This window comes from Haplochromis burtoni, unplaced genomic scaffold (genome assembly GCF_018398535.1).
Source record: "Haplochromis burtoni strain Fernald_Lab_line unplaced genomic scaffold, NCSU_Asbu1 Contig_7, whole genome shotgun sequence".
Lineage (NCBI taxonomy): Eukaryota > Metazoa > Chordata > Actinopteri > Cichliformes > Cichlidae > Haplochromis > Haplochromis burtoni.
In genome coordinates this window covers 753,774-777,538 of record NW_024582368.1, presented here as the reverse complement: position 1 = coordinate 777,538, position 23,765 = coordinate 753,774, and the positions used below count along the sequence as shown (strand labels likewise).

Below are 23,765 nucleotides of genomic sequence, written 5' to 3'. Positions count from 1 at the left end.
ACCTCCCACACATACTTTTCATAGGTGAGGTCAGCATTAGAGCTGCGCTCACGTTTTAAGCCACCTGACAGAGAACTGGAATAACGTGTTTGTGTGTGTGTGTGTGTGTGTGTGTGCAGTCAGACTATTTGAAGCCAATAATCTGCCTTTTGATCTCTGGCCTTCACTTTGCCACTTCTAAGCTGGTGTTTCTCCATCGGCCCACAGCTGACATGTAAATCTGGAAAGCAGTAGATGCACACACCAGAGCCAAAGTGACAACAAACAGAGTCATATATAATTCAAAATCCTTTAGATCTCATTAATCCAGTGAAGTGCTGCCACGCTTCGTATCGACAGCAGGAGTTAATGCTCAAAATTCCCGTTCTTGGCAACCAGCAAGATCTACTCATCTGCAGAGACCTCGCAGCCATGACCTGGTCTGTAAGAAAGTTACTCACAATGTGTCTTTATAATAAGAACTGGCTCTGGCAGTAAGACAGCATCCAATTGGTCATGTGACAAAGACTGATGGTGGACCCAGACACGGGCTATTTATTGTTCTCTGTTCCACTAGTTCTCAGACATATACTCTGTTCCTCTGTGCTATTAAATTTTCTATGCTAACCTCTGCCCTTCTATCAATTCCATAATAGTCCTATTGCCCTCTATTCCTACTGCAAAGCCTCAGGCTTATGAGCCAAAATCAATCAGATTTTTTTTTTTTTTTGCAGCCTATATACGACACTTTACTGCCTCATCGATCTAACAAATGAAAAAATATTTTAAAAACACAGCTTGGCAGCACAATGAAAAACACAGCAGAACATTGAGATAACAGTGAAGTGAAATTAGATGGTATGAAATTACTTTACGGCATATTTGTGTCACACACAAAAGGGTTGAATTGGAACAGCTGAGGAGGTGGAGGACAGTGTTGTGGTGTGTGGAAATTAAAGCATCTACGTGTCAGGTCCTTCTGAGTAACTGCTCGACTCTGAGCAGGGATTTAGACTACAAATACCACAACGAGATATTTTCTGGGTATACAGGCTATGGGATGAGAAGCTCTCCACTACTCCACAGGGCTCTGGGATTCACTGCCACGTCACGGTACAGGGGTGGTCTGGGCTTTACGTCACAGGAAGGGTGGGTGTGGATTACGCCGTCCAGACAGTCACCCACCTGCAGCAGTCCCCGGATAGAGAATAAGGTGACAGTGGCCCCGTTTTCTCTGACAAAGGGGATGGACAGCAGTCCAGATCGCTGTCTCCTTCCATATAGCACACTGGAGCTAGAAGTCCAACTGACGCAGCCACTGTCACCAATTTTGGAGATGCTGGTTGACCCGTTTCTTTTGAAGTAGGACTGGGCTGGTCTTCCTCAAACACATCGTCATCTCCCACTAAATCCTCAGAGGGCAAGCCTGACTCGCTACCTTCCAGCAGGGCACTGGAGGACTTGATGTGGAGGTGGGAGGCGTAGCTGCCCAGGTCTGAGCATTGCAGGCTGGCTGATGTAGAGGATCGAGAGAAGGGAAGGAGGAGACGAAGAAAATTGGAGCTTGGGGAGTTATGGGGGTGGTGGTGGGTGTTGGAATGAGGAGTGGTGAGGACACCGTGATCAGTTGGGAGACAACTGGCGGGCGCTATGCCCAACATGTACTTGTAGTTGTTGGTGAAGGAGGGAACGAGGTGGGGCTGGGCGCGCGTTGAGAAGCCAGGATTTGGGATCTGTTGTGTGGGCGTTGCAGCCAGCTTGCAGTTGAGTTTGTGAGCCCTTCGATCCAAGTCAGGAGGCTGAGCGGGCTCGAGCTTCAGCTCCAACTCTCCCTCAGAGCACGTGCGATCTATAAACTGCAGACCTCGGCAAAGACTGTCCACACGCTGGCCGACGTCATTCAGAGACACCGAAAACCTGAGCGAGTTGTTGGAACGGATGCTGACGGAGGACGGACGCAGCAGAGAGAGCCAGTCTCGCTGTTTGGCGTGTTTGGAAGCAGGTAGGACGTCTGTGCACAGGGTGGTCACTGAAACATCTCCTGAACCCTGACAAGTTTTACCCTTAGAACTCAAAAGAACCACTGCTGTCTGCTTCTGAGTGTCCTGATCTTGACTGATGATGTGATTGTGCGTGTTTGTGTGTGAAAACGGAGCACGCAACAGACAACAGCGGTAGAGGACAACAGGAAAAGGTAGGGGGAAAGACAAAAAAGAGAAATGGAAGAGACATCATGCATTTAAAAATAAAGGAGTTTGAAAAATAGGATATATAAACACCAGATGATTAATGTTACCGTTAACTCCATTTAGCAGCAGCTTGCAACTAAGGCTGCTCCCAGCAGTGACATTGTGCCACTCAGGGGTAAAAGTTAAGCCAACATCACCCACTGATAAGCAACTTCATCACTGATAGACTGATAAATAAAGTTCATTTACTGCACGCAGGTGTTCATATCAACCTGGACAAATATAATTTCTTGGCATGAATTCAGACTGAAAGGTACCTGCAGATGTCCTGGCTAGACGGGGAAACTGACGTCCTCGAGAAACTGCACGGAGCGTTGACTGAAGTCGGGCTTCCAGCCTGAGAAACAAAGCACACGCAGAACAAAAGGCAGTTTAGGACAGAGAGTACAGGCACGTGAACATGAAACCCTACAGTTAAATAAATACTGCATCAATCAACAGGCGATTGTATTTTCCGTGGTGGCGGCCGTGGCTCCGCGTGGTGAGGAATTATCAGCGCCGGCGCCCATCAGCACATTTGTGTGATCTTTACACAAAGAGAGAAAGCATGTTGTGTACTGATGCACAAGATGATAGAGAGGGGAAAAACAATGCTGCCAGTTAATCTGTCTAGTTTAAGGTGAAATCTGCAAAAAAAGAAAAATAATATCAACAGGCGGCTGCGAAGAGAGAAGTGCTGATGAGACCGATCGAGAGTTAAGAAGAACGAGGCGGCGAGCGAGGCACGGCTGGGGGACGTGAGGCTGCAGATTAATGCTCAGCTTCTACAGAGAATAATTTTTAAACACGTGCACTGCAGGTGCAAGGCTGTTAGAATGAAAACACCTTCAGCATCATCAAGGCTTTCACCAATATTTATTTTACAAACATATGAAGATTACTTTTTCCTCAGATTTTTTTTTTTATGACAACTTGGGTTTTACTTGCAAAATATTCTCTTATGTCTCACAGGATAATAAATCTAATTGATCAGATGATCATCCTGGTAGATCATTCAACTATTTTAGTGCACTTATCCAATTCAGGTGTATGAGACGGGTTGAAGCCTTTCCCAGGAGTCACAGGGGGACACCAAGGACAGGTCGCCGGCTTGGCTAATTCACAAATCATTCATAATTCACACCCAGGGTCAATTTAGAATCACAAATTATTTACTACATCATATTTTATTATTATGTAGCGTCACTTGGGTGTTCCAAAAACGTTCACTTAGATGAGTTCATCTGTGAGACGAGACACAAACTGTGTGGCTCCTTTTAAATAAGTAGAACTGCTCTCAATCATTTCGTTGTATCAGACCACACTGAAGCCTTTGAAACCCTCTTTTTCACCTCTGTTGTTTTTAAGCTTCACATTCAACATAAATGTGATCTTTTCATCCTACTTTCAACCAGAACAGGATTGAGTATATTCCCTCAAATACAGATAATATTCCCTAAAGTCTCCCATATTGACAGGTTCAGACCGGATACATAACAAATGAGATCAGACAGTGTTTGGGTTGCTAACATAAAGACATGGGGGGGGGGAGGGCCTGGTAATTTCAGCAAGAAACTAATTACCTATTGATTTAATTTCTAACTAAAGGAAAGTTTATAGCTCACGGCCGGACACCAATCAATAGAAAATTCAATTTCCAGCCATGCCCTTTCATCCTGTTTATCTGTCTGTGCATGAGCAGCACTGCTTCTTTTTCCCCACTTGCACACAAAAGCACTTAAACACGCTGTCCTCCTGTTTCGCGTCACTGTTCTTCCACTGCTTACTCAGGGATGTAATTTACTTAATTCTTTTATTTCCTCTGTTTCTTGTTTAATTTGACTCTTATTTTAAACAGCTCATGTTCAAGGTCACCGTTTGGTGCTCTGGCAGCAGTCTGGCCAATAAATGTAAAATGAAAAGACAGAAGTGGATGAGAGACAACAATTAAAGCGTTATTATTTAGCAGACAGTACCACAATGAACTACAAAAACCGAAAGCTACTCAAATGAAACTCAAGAAACGCCGAGTTTACCTGAAGCATCGTGGGAAATACGAATATGGGCTGACCAATGCAGCAGATAGGGATCTTTATTAGTTACATTCTGTGCAACTCGGCAAATAGATAACTCACTGCGTCTTTGAGCGTTCAGACAATAACGTAGTTGAGGTAATAATGATTAACTTCCCGTTAAAACCCTGCATGACTCCATAGTCCTATTAAACAGCTGCTCTTTCTTAACAGCTCTCTCTTGTGAGGACCTGCTTTGATGAGTAAATAACTGCCTCCGTTTAACATATAACAAAAAACGCTGGAGGCAATGATACTTCAATAACTGCTGAAAACTGGTTTTTGGCACCACCGACAGTTGTCGCACTTTGAAACCTCTAAACTGTGAAAGGAAGCAGATTCGCGCTTAAACGTATCCATTCAGTTATGGTTCTCTGACTCTGATGTGCTAATTAGATATAATCCAGCCTCACTTCACATTCACCCTAATGAACACCTGTTTATTTTATTGTGAGTGCTGAAAAAAACTCATATTATTATAATAACCACTAATTTAACCTCTCTCCTCAAGCACTACCGCCCTCCACGCACTCTCACGCCACGCATAAATTATTCACTTTTGTATTTGTTGCACTCTCTCTTATCCCCGAAACACCTTATTACTCGCATGTCATTACCTCTGCCTCCTTCCTTCTTCGACAGCCTTAACCTGCACAGACGTAGCCATTGGGGCCTTTTCAAGTAGAACCTTTAAAATCTAACAGGAGCAATGAATCACTGGCTCCCATTGAGAAACTCCTAACGAAGCTGGCAAGAATCAAAAGTTCACTGTTGACCTTTAAAACGGTACAAACCTAACCCAAGGTGTCAAAGTTTGTAACCAAAAAAATACGGGTAGTCTAATCTGAAGCTTAACAATTATTAACATATCAATTTGATCATGAGTGAGGTTTTTTTTATTGTGACGCACAATATGCAGTTCAGACCAGTTAAACTTGAAATGTTTTGTCAAACTTTGATTTCCCAGGACAAAAATGAACTTTACCGAAAGTGTTTGACATTTTGGAAAATAAGTTTATTATCTTTTTTGCCCGTGGTTCAGATGAGAAGATCGATACAATTATAAAAGGTCTGCGCGTTATACGTGAAGCTGCAGCCAGCAGGTGATTAACTCGGCCTCGGCTTTTGTTTATAACCTTCGTGGAGGTTAATCATAAAACTGATGAATATTACAGCTGAGATACGTTCTCATGCAGCCCTGCGCAAACATTTGATAAAATCCATTTTTAATCAAGAGCTTCTTTAATCCATCTACAACGACCGCAGTTTATACTTCTATAGTTTTCTCTGGCTCACTCACTCGCTTCTTCGTGGCTGTTGCAAGGTCATGCTGCTAATATAAAGTGGGGCCTCCAGCTGTGCAATTTATACCCCAGCAATATACAGTACACTTATGTGTCATTACATGCAGTGCGCTGATACCCACAAAGCTGAATACGCTGATGGGTTTGTGCTGTGCCGCAAATGCTTGCGTATCCAACCACCACCATCAGATATAAGAAACCTCAAACACGAGATGAGTAGCCTAGTTACATTAATCATACACACGCATACTAAATAATCACCAAAGTATGACGCCAAAGCAATCCTCCCTAAAATCTAATGCTGTCAGATTTGGTGTTATTTTTATTTTTTTGAGAAGCTACAAACTCATTAGAGTTTTAATAAGGGTGATTTGGTAGCAGCAGGTTATGCAGGAGGCAGCAGGAAAGCTGATGGACTTGATTGGCCAATCATTTTTCTGGCACTCGAGACTATCTTAAATCTTGCCTATCCATCTGTTTCAATGGGCCCTCATGTGAGCTTGCAAAAAAATGGCAATCAGTGCGGTTTATTCAAGTCTTGGACAGGCTTCAAAGTGGCAGCACCAAGCTCTGAAAACGAGAGAATACAGTCCGTTTTAAATTGAATATCACCATCCCTGCCTTTGTTTACTATAAATGACTTGTGATGAAGGAGAAACTACCCACTCACTCACACCACAGTTATCATCTCGTGCCGTATTAATGCTGTACCAGTTGAAAGTAGATTTTACTGCAGTGAGCAACAGAAGCATCCTCAGTGATCTAACCTGGGATGATGAGGCGTTTACTGTCAACATCAGACACCATCTCCCCGGCAACCCAGTCCCGGATGATCAGACCCCAGTAGCAATTATCCAGGGATCTGCCTTCTTAATCCAAAGCCACCTTGTTTCTTTCTCTGAGGCTTCAGTAGCTCATCTAATTGACTTCCTCTAATCCTGTCCGACGATGCTCAGCAATGCAAAAGCTTTGCAGAGCAAATCCTACCTCCTTCAGCAGCTTTGCCTTTAGCATGGCTCACTTCTGGTACTCGGCACACGGCCTCTCTGCCAGTTCCAGCCTGCTCAATACCACATGCCAGTCACTGGCAGTGCTGAAGAGGCCAAATAAAACTTCAAACTGTAGATGAGGTTTCTCTCCAGCCCTTTGGTCTTTGGCTAATGGTGGCCCATCAGGGCTATGGCTACACTATTAGTGGTCATGATGAACAATAGTGTCCATCTCCAAAGGCAAGGTGTCCAGGAAGGAGTTCTTTCCAAAGCAAAGGGGACTGGAAGGTGTCTCACTCCTGCTGCAGACATGGAGGTTTGCTGGACTGACTAGGACATCATACACAGCTTGAACCAAGAACCTCAACCAGTCGCACTCTTGTTTCCACGTTAGACCATCAGGCAGACCTCACATCGATGCTAGTTTAATTTATAACACTAAGAAGTCAAATACTTCTGTTTCAAGCCATAATTGTGACCTAAATGTCAAAATAATTATGCTAACTAATACTGATAAATACTGCTAACGCAGCTGTCTAATGACTTTTGAGACCAATTTTCCCTAAATAATGTTTTTGACTAATAAACCTGCACTTTGGGCTCCTTAGTGTGTACTTCTTTAGTGTGGCTGTGTGAAAGTACCTGCCAAAACGTTTTCACAACCGTGCCATGTCTAGATGACAACGTAAACATGTTTTTTAAACAAAACTGCTCAACATTTTTTTGTTCCAGCTTCTGAAGCACAAGGAACTCTAAGAGCGCCGGGTTTTCCATGCAGACTAAAGCTTCCTGACGTGGTTTGTGGCAGTGAAGCACATGTAACGTGACATCTACACAGTGTGTGGAAATATGTAGATCAACTAGTAATGCAGCTTCATGTTTGTGCATCGGCTTTCTGTCAGACGAAAACTTCTGTTGTTTTTTTCCTTCTCATCTGTGCGTTTTCTTTTTTAAATCTTGATGGATGTTTTTTTAAGCATATCCCATCTCGCTGATAAATTCTCTTTGAGCATTCGACCTACGCATGCCTCCATCACTGCCGTTCGACACGCTGTTGGTTTTTTGGACTGTATGCAAGTGCATTTCCATAGCTTCTGTTTTGGTTGAGTTCCTATAATCCTTCTCTGTACGTAGCCTGAGAGCTAACAGATATAAATTATCATCATCAAACAGTCTTTGCATTAATTTATATTTATTTTTCAGGCCAAAAACACCCAAACCAAAAACAAGCAAGATTCAGTTAACTAGAAAGAAAAAAAGCTGAAGACTAAACCATCATAGAAATTATGATAGCAGGAGATCTAAACAGCAGACAACATGAGCCACTTCTGTGACAACCTCTCAGATAAAGTTCATTTCCATTGCTGTTTATATTATTTGTGCCCACCCTCCACAGGTGTCATTTTACAGCATTCAGTCCTACAGTCATTTTTCAGGGACCAGGCCCTGCTTCAGCAGAAACGCTCAGAAATAAGTAATGTGCCAGATTGAACACAAAAACTATGTGCTCATTTTTATCAAAATAGTAGCTTGGCTCAGTGCCTTGTTTTGACTTTGTGGTCTGCCAAGCTGAACAGACCAACAGAGAGGCTCTTCTAGTGATCAGAGGTGCAGATTCAGGTTGGATGTTGCAGCTGCAGAGCCTAAAACTCAAAAACTGCAGCAGCTTGAATTCTAGAGCACCACCAGATGTTTGGCCGACTAGAAGCGGCAGCCCACTGAGCTGTGAGTCGCTGCTTTGTGTCTTTATGAGGACTGTAATACTATAATTCCTTCCCAAACAGTGTAGGAGGCATCACACAGCACCCTGGCACTGTGCTAAAGAGAGAAAGGGCTACAGCTAAGCCTCCTGACCTCACTGAGTGGAAAAATCAACTCACGCCAAATCAGGAGGCAATCCTCAGCCTACATCAGAAAAGCCCGTGTTTTTTCAGACAAGTTTATCACCGATAATGGTTAAATTTAACAAAGAAATGTTGATTATCTCCCCTCAACACTGCCTTTCTTTCACGATTCTCAGGCTCGGCTTGATGGAAGAAAGGACTCAATGAACAAACAAGCACCGGGGACAAGGGAGATGATGAGTTTATGGTCGTGGATACGCGTATACCTTCATATCCACGACCACACAGCTCAGCGCCCCTCAATGACAAGTTCACTGATGGAGGCAATATCACCTTTATGAAACAAATGAGCCCCCGGCCATATTTGGCTGCTTGTTTTCCTGTCATCGTATAAATCTCTCTCTCCCGGTGTGTGTATTCCTTGTGACAGGTATTCCAGGGGGAGCAACAGGATAGCTAGAAATAAGATTTATTTCTGAGTCATCTTCAGAAAGGATAAAGCTGTTCGATTAAAGAAAACAGCAATAAATAAATAAATAAATACTGGGAAAGCCAAAAAGGCCAAACGCATCCCTGCCAGGTTATCCGTGTAAAACGAGAGCAGGTGCTTTAAAAAAATGAACGAATGCTTTAGATGTTGTAGCATTCGGATTATTCTGGCTGTATGACTGTGTCGAGCTGGGGATGTTATGAAATATTCCTCTCAGGCCGATGCTGCGGTTATTTATACAGAGAGAAATCTTTTAAGTAGGTCAACAATCGAATACGAGCGCATTCATTTTTGATTTGGTCTGACTGGAGCTGATGCGATTCGGCTTGAATCCGTGCCACGCGAAGCCGTTCAACATTTGTTTTGGCGTCCTTATTCTGAATGTGGCCGGAGCTCATGTGCAAATGAATGAAAACAATCAAGTGTCAGTGAAGACCCCCCCAAAAACCCCCCAAAACAAAACAAAAACCCCTTCAGCAGTAAATAAGGTGACTCTTATCAGATGTACATTTCACCAAGATTCAGCTTTACAAACATAAATTAACTTGACCTACATTTGATATTTTTTCTGCAAAGAGGAACATTCGAGTCACTGCTGCAAATACGAACATCTTTCATCTCATGCTGTCATAACTGCAAAGCGTGGAAACTTGTAAATACACTGCATATATGCAGAAAATCATCGTCTTCAAGCAGCTTCTAGGGAAAGTGGTCTCAGGGAGATGCCGTCTTAGTGAAAACACATTACCCACCTACAATAATCCACTGCTAAATCTTCTCACTTGGAGTCTCTGCCAAAAGATTATTGCACCATTTCTTTGTCTGCGATTCTCAAAACGGTCCACCGACTCAACCGGGCAACCTTTACAGTCATAATCTGACTCGCTCTCCAACTCTGAAGACTCCCAGCAGGCTTTTCCATCCAGAGAACAATTTATACCAACTTAATACCTGCCAGTCAAATGCATTTCCCTTTAGGAACGAGTAGGAAACACCAGCTGCCAGACAGACCGGTGATTATTAATTAAATCTGTCAAAGTTAAGAGCTTTATTCAGACTTTATGTCTATCATTTCATTACAAACACATTTGTCAGAGGAATGGGGATCTATATAGGACATTCAATGACAATGGACTGCGTCTGCAACCTGATGAAATCCACCCCTCCATTTATGAATGAGATTTGTGTAGAAAGCGAGTGACACTGCTCTGTCTCCACAGACACTGAATAAAATAATTACACTCCATTGAAGAAATAACCTGTTTCTCAAGTGTAAGATGAGATGAACACCACTCAGGTTGTTTCCTAACAGCTGGCTGGAGCGACATATTTAAAGAGCAGACAGGAGAGTGGTGTAACCCTGTCCTCCTAGAGTGATTAAGTGCATTTCCCATTTACTGCTTGTTTCTAGGCAAAGTGGTGCCAGTCTTAGTATCGTAACTTAGAAGCTATGAAAAGTCATGGGAAGATTAAAAACTTATCACACATGAAAACACCCAGATCAAAATTATTATATGATTATATAACTTTATAGTTTTTGCTTTGAGGATTGCAAAAAGTTTTGTTTGCACGTACTCTAGGTACAACGTTCACAGACTTTGTACTCACTGCCGCTGCACTGACATAACAATCAACTGTAGTGCGCTATAAAGTCTGGACCTCCCGGATTTAACTAGAGAGCAAGAAGTCATTGTAACTAAGGCTAGGGTGCAAATTGGCTTCTTGGTGTAAAAATACATTTCCCTTTACACGGAATATCAATGGTCTGTTGTACTGCTAAAAAACGTGGCATTAATATATATTTTATATCAAGTTACACATGATATGTTGAATGTCTACAAGGTATGGCACATATAACAGATTTATTTGCCATCAAATGGGCATATTTTTGTAAATGTCAGCCAGTTGTTCCCCTGCAGACATGGAGTGGCACACTGCCTTAGAAAAACTGCATTTTTGTTACTATAATCGTTATCCTGCAAACGATCAGTGCATTTGTCTCTCGGGTGCAATACCTCTCATCTTGCTCATGTTTAAAGAGCGAGCAGCTCATGGATCAAATGTTATTGCTGGAGCCTTCCCGTGGTGACAGAATGACCCTGACATCTATTAGCACAAGTAAAGGTTTTATCCTCTAAGAGGCTCATGAGGGGACAAAAAGACATTTTCAATGCAGGCTGTAGCTTTACCTATGGGAGCCATGAAGCATAAAAGGAAAGAGAGAAAACGTAGAAAGACAGAAGTCTCAGAGGTTGATCAGAAAGGCGGCTCTGATTATGGCGATGTGATGAGAACGAGGCAGGTCATCTATCAGCTGCTTACACTCCTGTGCATGTCTACCTACTCTGTCAATCTCCACCTTCAAATACAGCTCACCTCACTGTCATCTTCTTGTCTACAAGTGTGCTCCCTTTTCTCTGTGATGGACCCAGGCTGTACATCTTCTATTCAAATTTTTCTCATTTGTATGTGCTTTGCTCACCTTTGATATATTGCTGGACCGGCTTGCTGAAGGACCCAAAGGCTTTTCATTCTGTAAAAGATAGAACGACAGCTCCAGTAAGTGAAAAACATTCAGAAACACAAAAATGCCATCCAGTCCATGCATGCACTCTACATACTAAAATCAGACAACAAAGTGAAAAGCTGCCTGACAGAAATATGTGAAATGATAGCATTATCATGGTAATGTTAGCATTAGCAATATTTACACTGCTCACCGGGTTAGCTTAGTATGCTAACCTTTGACAATTTGTACTAAGCACGTCGTTCAGCATAAAACTTGAAGGTATCCGAATATTGTTAACTAAAAAGTTTTCAAAGGATACATAGGGCTGAAATGCTAAGTCCATCATTACTGCTTCCATAGGAATTAAGAGGGTATGTAGCAGCTAGGTGCTGCTAACTAACTGCATGTGATAATCAGTTCTGAATTCCTCCAAAAATGCAGAAGTTCAGAAGTTTCCTAGTGAACATTCCAGCAAATTCTCCCAATTGTCAGACTACACAGCATTAAGAGAAATCGCAAAAATCCCAAAAGCAAAATGTTAAATGTTATGTTCATGACAGTACAATAAGACAAAAAAATCCAAGTATAACTTGTTTGGAAGGTTTTGCATGTTTAAAGCCTCTTCTCTCTAAAAAGAACATAGCAGCATGGTGTAGGTTTGCAAAACTGCACCTGAACAAACCACAAGATTTCTGGAACAATGTCCTTTGGACAAAAACCAAAACCAAAGTAGAAATATTTAGGCGTAATGCACAGCACCATGACCAAAGACATCATAGCAACATGTTGAATGTGACCTGGGGACTGGAAGGCCCCCGGGTCACCATGAACTTCTCTATAAACCAAACTATTCTAGAGTCAAATGTGAGGCCATCTGTCCGGCAGCTAAACTTGGCCAAAATTGGGTCAAACAGGAAAGCAGCAGCAAATCTACTACAGCACGACTGAAAAACAAAGGAAGCAGTGCTGCACAGATCCAGTAAGTCCAGATCTCAACCTCATTAAAATATTGTGGTGGGACCTTAAGAGAGCTCTAAAGAGAGAGAGCTGTACCTGCAAATCTTAAGGAGCTGAACCAACATGGAACAGAACAGTGAGCCAGAAGCCAGAAGATTATTGTTATTATTATTATTGGTAAAGGTGGTTGCACAGGCCACTGAATCATGGAGTGTACTTGTTTTTTCAGATGACTACATAAAGAAAATTTTCAAAAAGCTCTGTAACATGACTGTTGTTCAATCTGGGTGAACGCAGACCAGCAGAACAACACTACCGTTTCTACAGGCATGCTGCTAGGGCGTCTTGAAAATAACCCCCTCAAATGTATGATAAAATAAATGAAAAAACTCAAATACGGAAGGATCAACTAGGCCCGATTCTTGGTCCTTCTCAGTGTAATGCACTACATTTCTTAGCATCTCAAGGGCCTGCAAGCATGTGCTGTTTGGCATTTTAAGTTGGTAAATCTAGTTTCTCTGGCACAAGACAAAAGGAGGACAAGCCGATTGTATAACGCACCCATCCAAACTCCAAATCAAATTCAGTCACAATATTTGTATCATTACCCAGCGAGCAAAAACAGGCAAATATTTCCAGCGTTCAGCATAGTCAAGTTTTATAATGATCCTCGAGTCGCACTAAGTGTTCTCGGCTTGCATCAGAGACCGAGACAAACAGCCGCTGGGGCGCTGTGCTGCATTCAGTGCTGTTATTAAGGCTGGGCATGGTTCCTTAATGAGTAATCAATCATAGTTACATAACATCCAAGTTCACACCAGGTCTGACAGGGCTGTGTATGAGTTGGACACAAACAAATCTTTGCAAAGAGAAACCAGCTCTGTGGGGAGAGTTTTTCAAATTTATGAAGACATGAAAGTACGGCCCGATTAAACTGTTGAGGCGTAAAAATTGGCTATATTAGCCCCCGCTGAATTCTGCCTCCTCTTCCTGCACGCTGTAGACCACACATTGTGCGCTCAGAGACCCTTAAACAAGCCGATCCCCAGTGGTGATTAGTGCAACGTGACCAAAATGTAATGTGTCAATGAGTTAATTAGATAAACTGTTAACTCTTAACTCTCCTGCACTTATAGAACACATTTTAAAATGTGTTGCTTTACAGATGACTTCAGAGAGCTTTTCTCATTAATCTATTTATAGGTTTCGGATTCGCTCAAAGACACTTCAGCATGTGGAGACAACATGAATCAAACCACCATATCTGCGGTTAGCTGACAATCCACTCACTCTCCTGTGAGTACCAAGCATCCCTGACATTTAATACTGCTTTATTCACCTTCTTACCAAGTATGTTTTGTACTTATGTTTGCTTAAGTGAAAAAATTTCTACTTGTTTCAAGTCGATTTTCTTCTCAGTAGCATTCTTGTTCAATTCTTTAAGAGTTTGTTTTAAGAACAAAAGTTAAGTTTGGAGGATTTTCTTTAAGAGAGAGGGAGATCCAAAGAAAAAAAAGCCAGAAAGTAATCACATCAAATAATTTACAACAACCACTTTCTTGCTCTTTTAAGGCATTAAACAGCAAGGTAGCATCAGTCAGGGGACCCTTAAAATTAGAGTGACAAGAGAAAAGCGTACACCTAAAATGTAATTTTTACTATTCATTTGGTGGATTTTTCTCCCACTAATTTAACCTCCTAGGACCTGGCGTCCACATATGTGGACATCACATTTTGGGTTATTTAGACTAAAATACTCAATTTTGCTCTACATGGGCCTGATATCCACTTACGAGGACATTATACTGCTACTGTTCTATCAACATTTTAAACGAATGTCTTCATATGTAGCTCTCATTTTTCTTAAAAACAAAAATAAGGTAAAAAATTATTTGTTTTTACATTCATCAGGCCCCAATCAGCCCAAATATCAAAGAGAAATTAAAAATGCATGCTGTGGAAGAGTTCGGGTCTTAGGAGGTTAAAGAACATGGTGTATTTTTGAGTGTATTTAGGCCCCAGGGCCTTTTGGGAGTGCCTTCCCATTTTCCTACACACACGCACACAGAAAAGCAGTATTTGTTTTTGGAGATATAAACACTGGGAACTTTTATTTTGCTAATAAGTATCAGCAGCCGAAGTGTTATCTCCACCATTTTTTGCCAAAACAAGCCTACACCCACACCGCACCACTAACAGACTCTACAATATGTTACAGTTTCTAATTACTTAAGTGCTTGACGTGTCCTAGCTGTGACTAGTTGCCATAGTGACTGAGGACCGTTGTATGTCCCGAGTCTCAATCACTTGCTGCATCTCCCCGCCTCCTTATATTTCCGTTCATGTAAACATAAGATAAAACACGAAGGATACTTGCAACACACCCACCACCTAACGCAGACCTTCCTTTCCTTCTCCCGTATTTTCCATGTTTACGTGGCAACTTGGATATCGTTTCTTAGCTAAAACTATGTGATTAAAATCTCTTAACTAGTAGAGTTTGGACAATGCACTCATATGCAGGTGTAAAAATTCCTGACCTTTAAAGTACTGTCCTACTGTCTTGTGGTCTTTTGTGGAGCAAAGTGCTGCAGCAGCAGTGAATGCAACTGAAGAGGAGGCAGCGTTGACATCTCGTGTCACTGTTTGTTGACTCAAGCGTCAAAGTTGCGGTGATTATCTCCAATCTCAAAATGCTTTTATCTCAAGTTTAAATGGGAACTCCTCCAGTATGATGCACTTCCTGTTTTATATTGCCACATAACTTGAAGCACTTGACACACAACAAAAAGTACAGCGATTACATGAAAACATGGTGAAAAATGAAAAAACATCTAATTACAAAAATGTACTTTTGCAGATCTAAATGCATGAAGAACCAAGATGGTCTCTTGCTGTGCTAGTGGATTAAGGTGAAGCAGTTCCTCCCCATTTCCATGTCATTACTTCTTCAGTGCATTCAACACAATGGCACAAAATGGCAAATACAGCTCTCAATGGGCGCAATTTGTTCAGCAAATCAATTGTCAAATAGTCGAGGAGCATAAAAATTCATTTTTTCCTTCCAGGAGATGACAGTGAGGGATAAAGGGAACAGCAGACTAAAAGAACAAATTGATGATCCTTGCCCTTAATCCTTCCTTCTTGGTTAAAAAAAAGCAGGAGAAAGCGATAACAAGAGCACATCCCCAGACTGAGGGGTTCTGGAAATAACAAGGCCACAAATGGACTCATGGCTTTTATAGACAGCAGTGATTAGAGCAGACAAGCTGAATACAGATGACAAAAGAAGAGACGGGAAATACATCTTCATTTGTCGTCTCGTTTAAGCACAGGTTACAGTTAAAACCCTGCACTGCCTAACTGTCTTTCCTACAGTACAAGGTCTGCGAGTCACCTTCACTGCCACGTCTGTAGACTATAAAGGGTCTGCTTCTCTAAGCTCATGCATAATTCTGATAAAGGAGAGCTCAGGTTTCACAGTCCACTGTGCCTGTCCTTCTCCACCTCCTCTGTGGGTCTGTTAGCAGCTCCAGTCTTTGATAACACAACTTTCATACTGGACTCTGAAGACTCTGGCTTGTAATAGAAGAAGCTTAAGAGAGTACAGAGGAGGAGAGGTCATATTCGGGGGGATCACTGTGTTTCCAAGGGTCTGTTCTTAGCCCACAGAGAGAAGGGCTCAGCTCACTTTTATGGAAGAATCTCAAGAAGATAAGACTTGTGAATTTAACCCAGACTCTCTCCAAGTTCCTTTCATCACCAGAAGCCATTTGAACTTGTCAAAGATTGTTTCTTTGTTCAGTTTTCACCAGTAAAAAAAAAAAAAAAAAAAAAAAAAATCACCCATCAACAATTTGTTTAGATCATCATTATATACACCTCTATTTTTTAGTAGGGCAAACAAACGTAATATGAAACATTTAGCCTTGTTAATCACATTACAGGTTTTGAAACTGAAATTGCGATCTATACTTAAAACCTAGCAATGAACCAAATTGTCGATTAGAAACATCAGCAACAACTTGCAGCCAGTTTTTACAAAAGTCAGTTTTTGAGAGCCCACCAAGCCTGCAGCTAACTCATTTTCAAGCATCTATCCCAGTTTTTCCAAATTCAAGATGATGCCTTTTAATGTCTTGTTTAACCCAAACTTTCATTACTGATGCACAACCAGAGAATAATTAAATGTGGATGGAATAAATGTAAAAAGCTTTGAATCGTGTGCTGTTGGAGGACAGATAGTGGTAAGAGCAAAACTGTCCAAACAGCCCTCCAGTAAATGTCTGATTTTCTACTGAAATGCTGTTTTAGAGAAGTTAATCTTGCTAACAGCTGCTTCCGTCAGCTTTCCGCATCATTTCTCGCCATTGTCGCACCAGAATAAAGATAGGTCTTGTGTTTGAGGTCAACAGCTTCTCAGAATACAAACCTGAGACTTACAGTCAGCAGGACTGTTTAAAGCACCATCTGCTCTTTGCCTGAACCAGCAGCTGCATCAGTCTCAGTATCGACATGAAGCAGGGTTTAACACACGAGGTCACCAGTGAGAGCTGCTTGTCAAGTTTGCCATCCCACACTTTTGCACATTTTAAAATACTTCGAAAATAAATAAATAAAAGAAGGTACTTTAAGTGCTGAAAAAATGCTGCTTCTTTTATTTAGGATGATTTTTAACACTTTTTCACTGCAAATCAATGTGAAAGTACAATTCACTCTTCTCAGTCTGTGTGTATTATTTGTTGTTGCCCTCTCAAACGTTTGACTTCACCCACTTAAGATTCTTTCAACGGTTCACAGAGGACATGCCTGGACATGCTGCATCTCTGATCCATGGAAAGCACGATAGTAATGGCGGCTCACGTTTGGCAAAGGCACTAGAATTTATTTTACGTCTTTCTTCAGAAAAAGGAAACACTGGTGTTGCTTACTCACAGTAAGTCATTCAACTTCTATTATCAGAGCAAAATAAACCGTTCATCATCATTACCAGCAACATCTCCTGCCTGGAATAGTTTAATCATTTCCAGCTTTCAACGCTTTCAACTTCCTTAGAGACAAAAACAGAACAACAAAGACGACTATAATGACAAATGATCAGGTTCAACAACAGAATCACAATGGGGGGTTTTCAGGGAGGGGGGAATAAACACCTTCATTAGGGTGTCAGTTGAAGGATAATTGGGAAGAGTAAAAATGGATGTGGGGCATTTTAATAGTCACCTTGAGAAATGGGCCCAGTCAAAAAAACCCACCTTTGTTCAAAAATGACTTATAAATACAAAACATCTCAAACAAAACCTTAAACTTAATTCATTAGAAGGGTTAGCTCTCTCTGCCCTGTGCAAATAAAGCAGCTTTTTTTTTGCCAACGTAACAATAAAGAGTTGTAGTACCTCTTTATCATCTCCTGCTACAAATTGCTGACATTGTAACAAGATGAGGGGGGAGGAGGAGGAAAAGACATAAAAAGTAAGAAGCAGAGGAAGCAAATGAATGATTGCTATCAGACAGTGGTAATAAGGTGACTGTCGAAGGAATTAAATCAGCAAAATTAATGGACAGATGTACGTGTGTGTGTGCATGTGTGGCGGTTCTTTTTTCTTCCTCTCTCGTTCATTCTCTGTAAATTCATTACAACTCTACACGACCTCTGCAGGCTGCTGAACTCTTCGATTCAATAGAAGATGTATCATTCGCTAATCACCACAGCTGAATGACCCACAACTCAGCTACGCCTCTGAAAGCTTAAACAACCACAGCGCTGCAAGCCATAGCTTTGACTTTTCCCTGTGCATGCTGTGTGTTCCCCCCTCTGCAGCAAACAAACAATACCTACAACCAACTAGAAACCTATTGATTTGCCCCAAACTGCAGTTACTTTAAAGCCCATTTGAGTCTGTCTCCAAAAGCTAAATCCCAATTTGTCTTTTTGTTAGTACCATTGTCTCCATGCTACATCATAACAGGTCTCACTGGTAATAGGACTACTGCTAATCTTGTAGACCTTCGCTCTCACCCTTGCTGGGATGCTTGTGTCACAAATAACCCCTGACACTCATTTCGACCCACTCCACCCTGACTGCACTTTCTTCTTCACCTGTCCGCTGCTTTGGATGGTTGACCCCAGGTATTTAAACTCATCTGCTTTCACTACCTCTACTCACTGTTACACCTGTCTCCCTCTCATTCATGCACCTGTTTTCTGTCTTGCTTCTACAGACTTTCGTTCCTCTTCTCTCCAGACTCTCTTCCACCTGCTCCCTACTCTCACTATAGATCACAACGTCATCTGCAAACATCATAATCCACAGAGAGTCCTGGCTGACCTCATCTGTCAACTTGTCCACCATCACTCCAAACAGGAAGCGGCTCTGATGTAATCCCACCCCTCCCTCGGACCCTTCCACCTGTCACTTCTCCTGCACAGCCCTCACACACATCCACTCCAGACTTCCTCATAAAGTGACACGGTTCCTCTCTTGGCTCTCCTATCAAACACTTTCGTTAATTCCACAAAGACACAGTGACCTTTTTTATACTTCTCCATCAGCACTCTACAGCCTTCAGAGAGTTCCATTAGTACAAAAAGGTGCATGAATATAAATTCCTTTAAAGTAATTCAACACATGGCAGAACATACTCCATTCAGAATCCAATCCATTACAATGTTGCCTTCCTACAACCACATTATTTGACCAGTTCAATACTGTAAATAATCCTTAAAGTCTTTAATCTCAAGGGTCAAAATCTGAAATGGTGTATTTGTTTGTGTTTTAGCAGATAAACCCTGGTGGGTGTTATGGATTTAAAAAGGCAAAAAAAAGAAGAAGCATAAACAGACGAAATTAAATAAAAGCTGTGTGCATGCACACTTACATTACCCACACAATTCACACAAAATGTGTTACTATTCAATTTTCACATTTAAGTCTTCTGTACGTTGCATACTTGCAGAGAAGGCTGAAAACATGACCAGGCTGTTAAAGCTCCTGCAGCGTACACCCACACATGTACTCTGATCACCCAGAACAACTGAAAACAGCACTTTATATTTCATCTGCAGAAAAAACCCTAATTTTACACATTTACTGCACTAGAATTCCGAATCTTAAATTTTTATCATGGAAAGTTGTGCTTCCATGACACTTTCATGGACTTTCAGGTTTGTTTGCTGTTCTTGTTACAGTTTTCACTTTGCCTTTAACAATGTGATATCCCATTGCTGATTATAATTATTTTTTAAAATACAATTATTGACATAATGATAATATTACATATTAGCACGACAGCACTTTGGGATACAGCCGCTCTACCTCCTTTCATTCCTACTTTGAGTGTGCATTTGAGTGTGCACACACACAAACAAAACCCCGACACAATAAAGTTAAACATCAACATGAGTGACAGTAATATTATATGTTATTTTTATATATTTTTTGTACTACTTGTAGCATTTTTTGTGTTCTGGTTTTAAGCAAAACAGGATTCAATCACATGAACATCTGCATCGTAGGTTCCTCCTTCAATGAAGACTAAGGTTTAAAAAATAGGTTATGAAAGTGACTTCTGAGGAAGTAAAGTTTTGCAGACTAAAGGCACAAATGCACACACGCGCACACGCATGTACACACACGAGCACACACACAGTTTTTAGTTGAATCATGGTGGTGCTTTCTTCTTTTGTTTTTGAACGCACAAGCTGCAGACAAAAAGGCACAAGATCTTCTTTCCGAACGCAAATAATAAAACGAGATCACATAAAAATCACATAAACCAAATGCCATCAATATCAAAGATTCCATTATCAAGACACTCGTAGCCTGGAAGTACAGCTGGGGCGCACAAGTGTGCGCACAGGACAGACTGGAGATAAAGGGATATCCGAGTAAACACCCGCTCTTCATTCGCTCCTCTGTTGTTGAGATTGTAGTCACACGTCATCACAATATCAAGTATCCACAAGAAAGAGTGCCATCGAGGGAGGAAGCTGGCTTTCATATGGTTTCCTGTCCTGTCAGTGTCCAGTGGCCACTTAAAAGGGAAATACAGGCTGACTCTGAGGGGGCAGCTGTGCAGAAGAGCAGAACCAGATGAGCCAACACAACTATGCGCAGTACCAACCATTAATGGAGAGCTCGGCTGACCACAGAAGTTCCAGCAAACCTACAATAACTGTGTCCAGGAGGGGGGAAAGAGGCATGATATACAAAGGAGGTCATGCACTTTAGAAAAATAGGTGGCAAATTGAACAAATTACAGATTTTTAGGTGCAGCTTTCTGCAAGATTTATCCTTAAATTGGATGCTGTAGACTTTTCTGTAGAGGAGGAAATGATTAATCAAATGGCAGCCCTAAAGTGTCGTTGCTCAGCATCAGTGTGTGTCTCTATGCACTCGTGTAGGCGTTTAAAAAAAAAAAAACACTGTGGAGATGTCATGAGAAGGAGACAAACCCCCCACTCCACAGACTGTATCTGTGCATTAATCGACAGCTTTCACGCCTCTGTGTGCGTTATGTCTGAGCTCTCATCAGACGTACGTGAGCTTGTGGTTTTCCCTTCTTCCGCCTCTTTTGTCCTGTCTGTCCCCCATCTTCTTTCATCTTAAGCATAATTATATCAGTATGTCCAAGCATGAGAGACAGTGACCATCACATGCAATGCAGTACTGCGTGGACGGTGGCCTATTCTATAGTCAATATAAAATTCACCAACAATGAAGCACCACAAGTTGGTTCTATAGTAGCTGCATGACAAAGTGAAAGCGATGTATGACCCGGGCCCGACTGCTCTGAGAAAGCATCAAAAGGTCCAAAGATACGGTGAAATATTTTTGTCACTCTACATGAAAGCCACATTTCCTCATTAGCTGCACTTGGGCGTGCACTCTCCTACATGACACAAGTCATTATTTATAACTTGCGTGAAAAAGTCAAGCTACAGATAATTAGTTCAGCGGAGTGCCTCCTAACTAGCTGCATTATTAGTGTTTGAACCCTTGGTCCCCTTGTGATAAAATCATTACACTGGCAGGCTCACAGAGACAAGCAGGAGAGGAAGGAGAGAAATGCTGACCGTGAGTCATCACATCAGTGAACTTTCAGTTTCAAAAGGGAACTCGCAGACTCTATTACTGGCACTCAGTTTAAAAAAACAACAACAAACAACAACCAAAAACCGGAAAGAGAGGCCAACATGAAGTTCAAACACGTCTTTTCTTTATAGCTGGCAGCATTTAGCAGCTGCTCAGAGAAGCTTTAGCACCCCCCTTTTTTTGGGAAAATCTTTTAGTATGTAGCGTGAAGAGTAACAATGGCATAAACGCGCAGCTCTCAGTTCTGCCGAATATTAAAACCGCACTTGTGGGTTTTCAAAAAGGAGACTTTTTTAAGGGGAAACAAGAAGCAGAAGTGGAAAAGAAAGCAGCAAACACAGGTCCTGGTGCAAAATACTTCGCAAAATAAATTGTCAAAAGAGCACTGGGAAGGTACCCTGAAACTCCTGCAGCCTGTGCATCACTATCCTCTCCTTTCTCGGCCTCATCACCTTTTTGGCTCCTCTTCCTGATTTCTCCCTTCATCTCCCCTCTAGAGCAGGTTTTAAGCCCTGCCATGACATGTGACTGCACTAATCTCCCCATCACCCCCGTTACCAGCTGGCGATTTGACACAAAGCTTTGCGATTTGGTGCATCAGTCGATGATGTGATATGCCAAGCCACTGACTAACAGGGAAAATACATATTTAGATGTCAGACTTCTCTGCCGCTGAGACCTTGTGCGTTTATCTGGAGCAACTGTGTTTAACTATTAGTAAACACTCACAACAGCACAGGCTATTTTTTGCACTTACAGTTAAATGACAGAGCACATGAACAAAGACAGGGCTTAGTTTACAGTGTCCTGTACTTTGGCCGCCTGTTATCAAACACGATGACAGCACTCAAACTGAAAACAGTTTGAGGGAAGTTATATACAGTATGTCTGCGCACCCCTACTCATCCTGAACAAAAGGTCACCGGTATAAGAGAATGTGGGTCAACCGTTCACGCAGAGGAGATGGCGGATGCTCCCCTATAAAGACCAAAAAAAACCAAAACAAAAAGATGCATGTGGGTACATGCACCGAATACAAACATGCAAACAGGATCCCTCAGCGAGAGAGAACAAAGTAAACAAAAGACACAAAAGGAGGGCAAAACAAATGTAATGTACTCTCTCACACACACACACAGCCATAACAACCACCATCACAGTGATAGATGGCTGTCTCTGTTCATTTTAGTCTTCATTCCTTTCTCTGACACATACGCATGCACGTAAAGAGACACATTCCTGGCAACTCTTTCATCACTCGGCGACTGCAGTGGAAAGAAGGCCTCAGCATAGCAAGCAGTGATATGGAGACCACAGTGAGCCTCACTTCCTGTTTATTATCACGATCTTTTCTCTGAATGAAGCCTCATACAGGATCATTTACTGTACAGACGTACACACGATGAAAGCAACGTTTCTGACAGGCTCTATCTGCATTCGTCCCCGAGCGGGAGCAGCAGCAGTGTAAATAAACAAGAACAACAATGACATCAGTACAACTCACAAACAAAAGCAACACAAATACACACGGCAGCAACATCACCAAGAGGAAGAATCTGTACCTGAATCTTCATCTTCCAACAGGAATTCATGTCTGGATCCTGGAGTCACCTCACCCTTAGTCACACACACATAAACTCATCCACCCACACACACACGCGCGCGCACACACACACTCACCCTCTCACACTGACAATGGCCGTTCAGGGAGGTTGCATGCCCCCTCTATAAATCCCTGAGGTGAGCTGAGACCGAGAGAGACACCGAGAGAGAGAGACAGCCGAGCCAATGCGGAAGTAACAATGTCAGCCGTCGCCGTGGCGACTGGAGCTACCTCAGCAGAGCGCAGAAACAAAGACAGACACAGGAAAAGATAGAGAGAGAGACGTCAGAGGGAGGGAGAATAAGTGGCTGCCCTACATTTCTTTAAACAGACACACACACACACAAGCACACACATGCATATACAAACACAGAGGCTGAGCTGCTACCGACGCTGCTGCTGGCTTGTCCAGGCTTGCTCGCCCTCTCCCACACACACAAACACACACACAGAGTCAATCTGATACTGTAATCCCATTGGCTGAGCCACCACTTCCTCCAGCTGATCTTGATGACCAACGGGGGGAGGGGCAAATGTTGTTCAATCATTCAAGAGAGGGAGGGTGGTGCCCTTTAAATAGACTCCCTCTGCTCGGTACACTGAGCTTAACCTAAAAGCACCTCCCTCTAACCCTACTTAAGCTTGTCCTACACCAACAAACACACACACACACACACACACACACACACACACAC

At 42.1% G+C, this 23,765-nt stretch overlaps 1 protein-coding gene across 2 annotated transcripts in view; it reads right to left on the bottom strand.

Moving 5' to 3' along the window:
- The window catches only part of march8 (membrane-associated ring finger (C3HC4) 8), a 92,285-nt gene that overhangs the window by 14,744 nt on the left and 53,776 nt on the right, over positions 1-23,765 (bottom strand). The window contains exons 3-5 of one of the 2 annotated variants that reach the window (XM_042224707.1): positions 11,389-11,439; positions 2,486-2,565; positions 1,165-2,094 (exon numbers count right to left, since the gene is read on the bottom strand). In XM_042224707.1, the coding sequence (XP_042080641.1) occupies positions 1,165-2,094; positions 2,486-2,565; positions 11,389-11,439 (1,061 nt within the window). The remainder of the gene's footprint in view (positions 1-1,164; positions 2,095-2,485; positions 2,566-11,388; positions 11,440-23,765) is intronic. The other variant, XM_042224705.1, reaches the window with a different exon arrangement.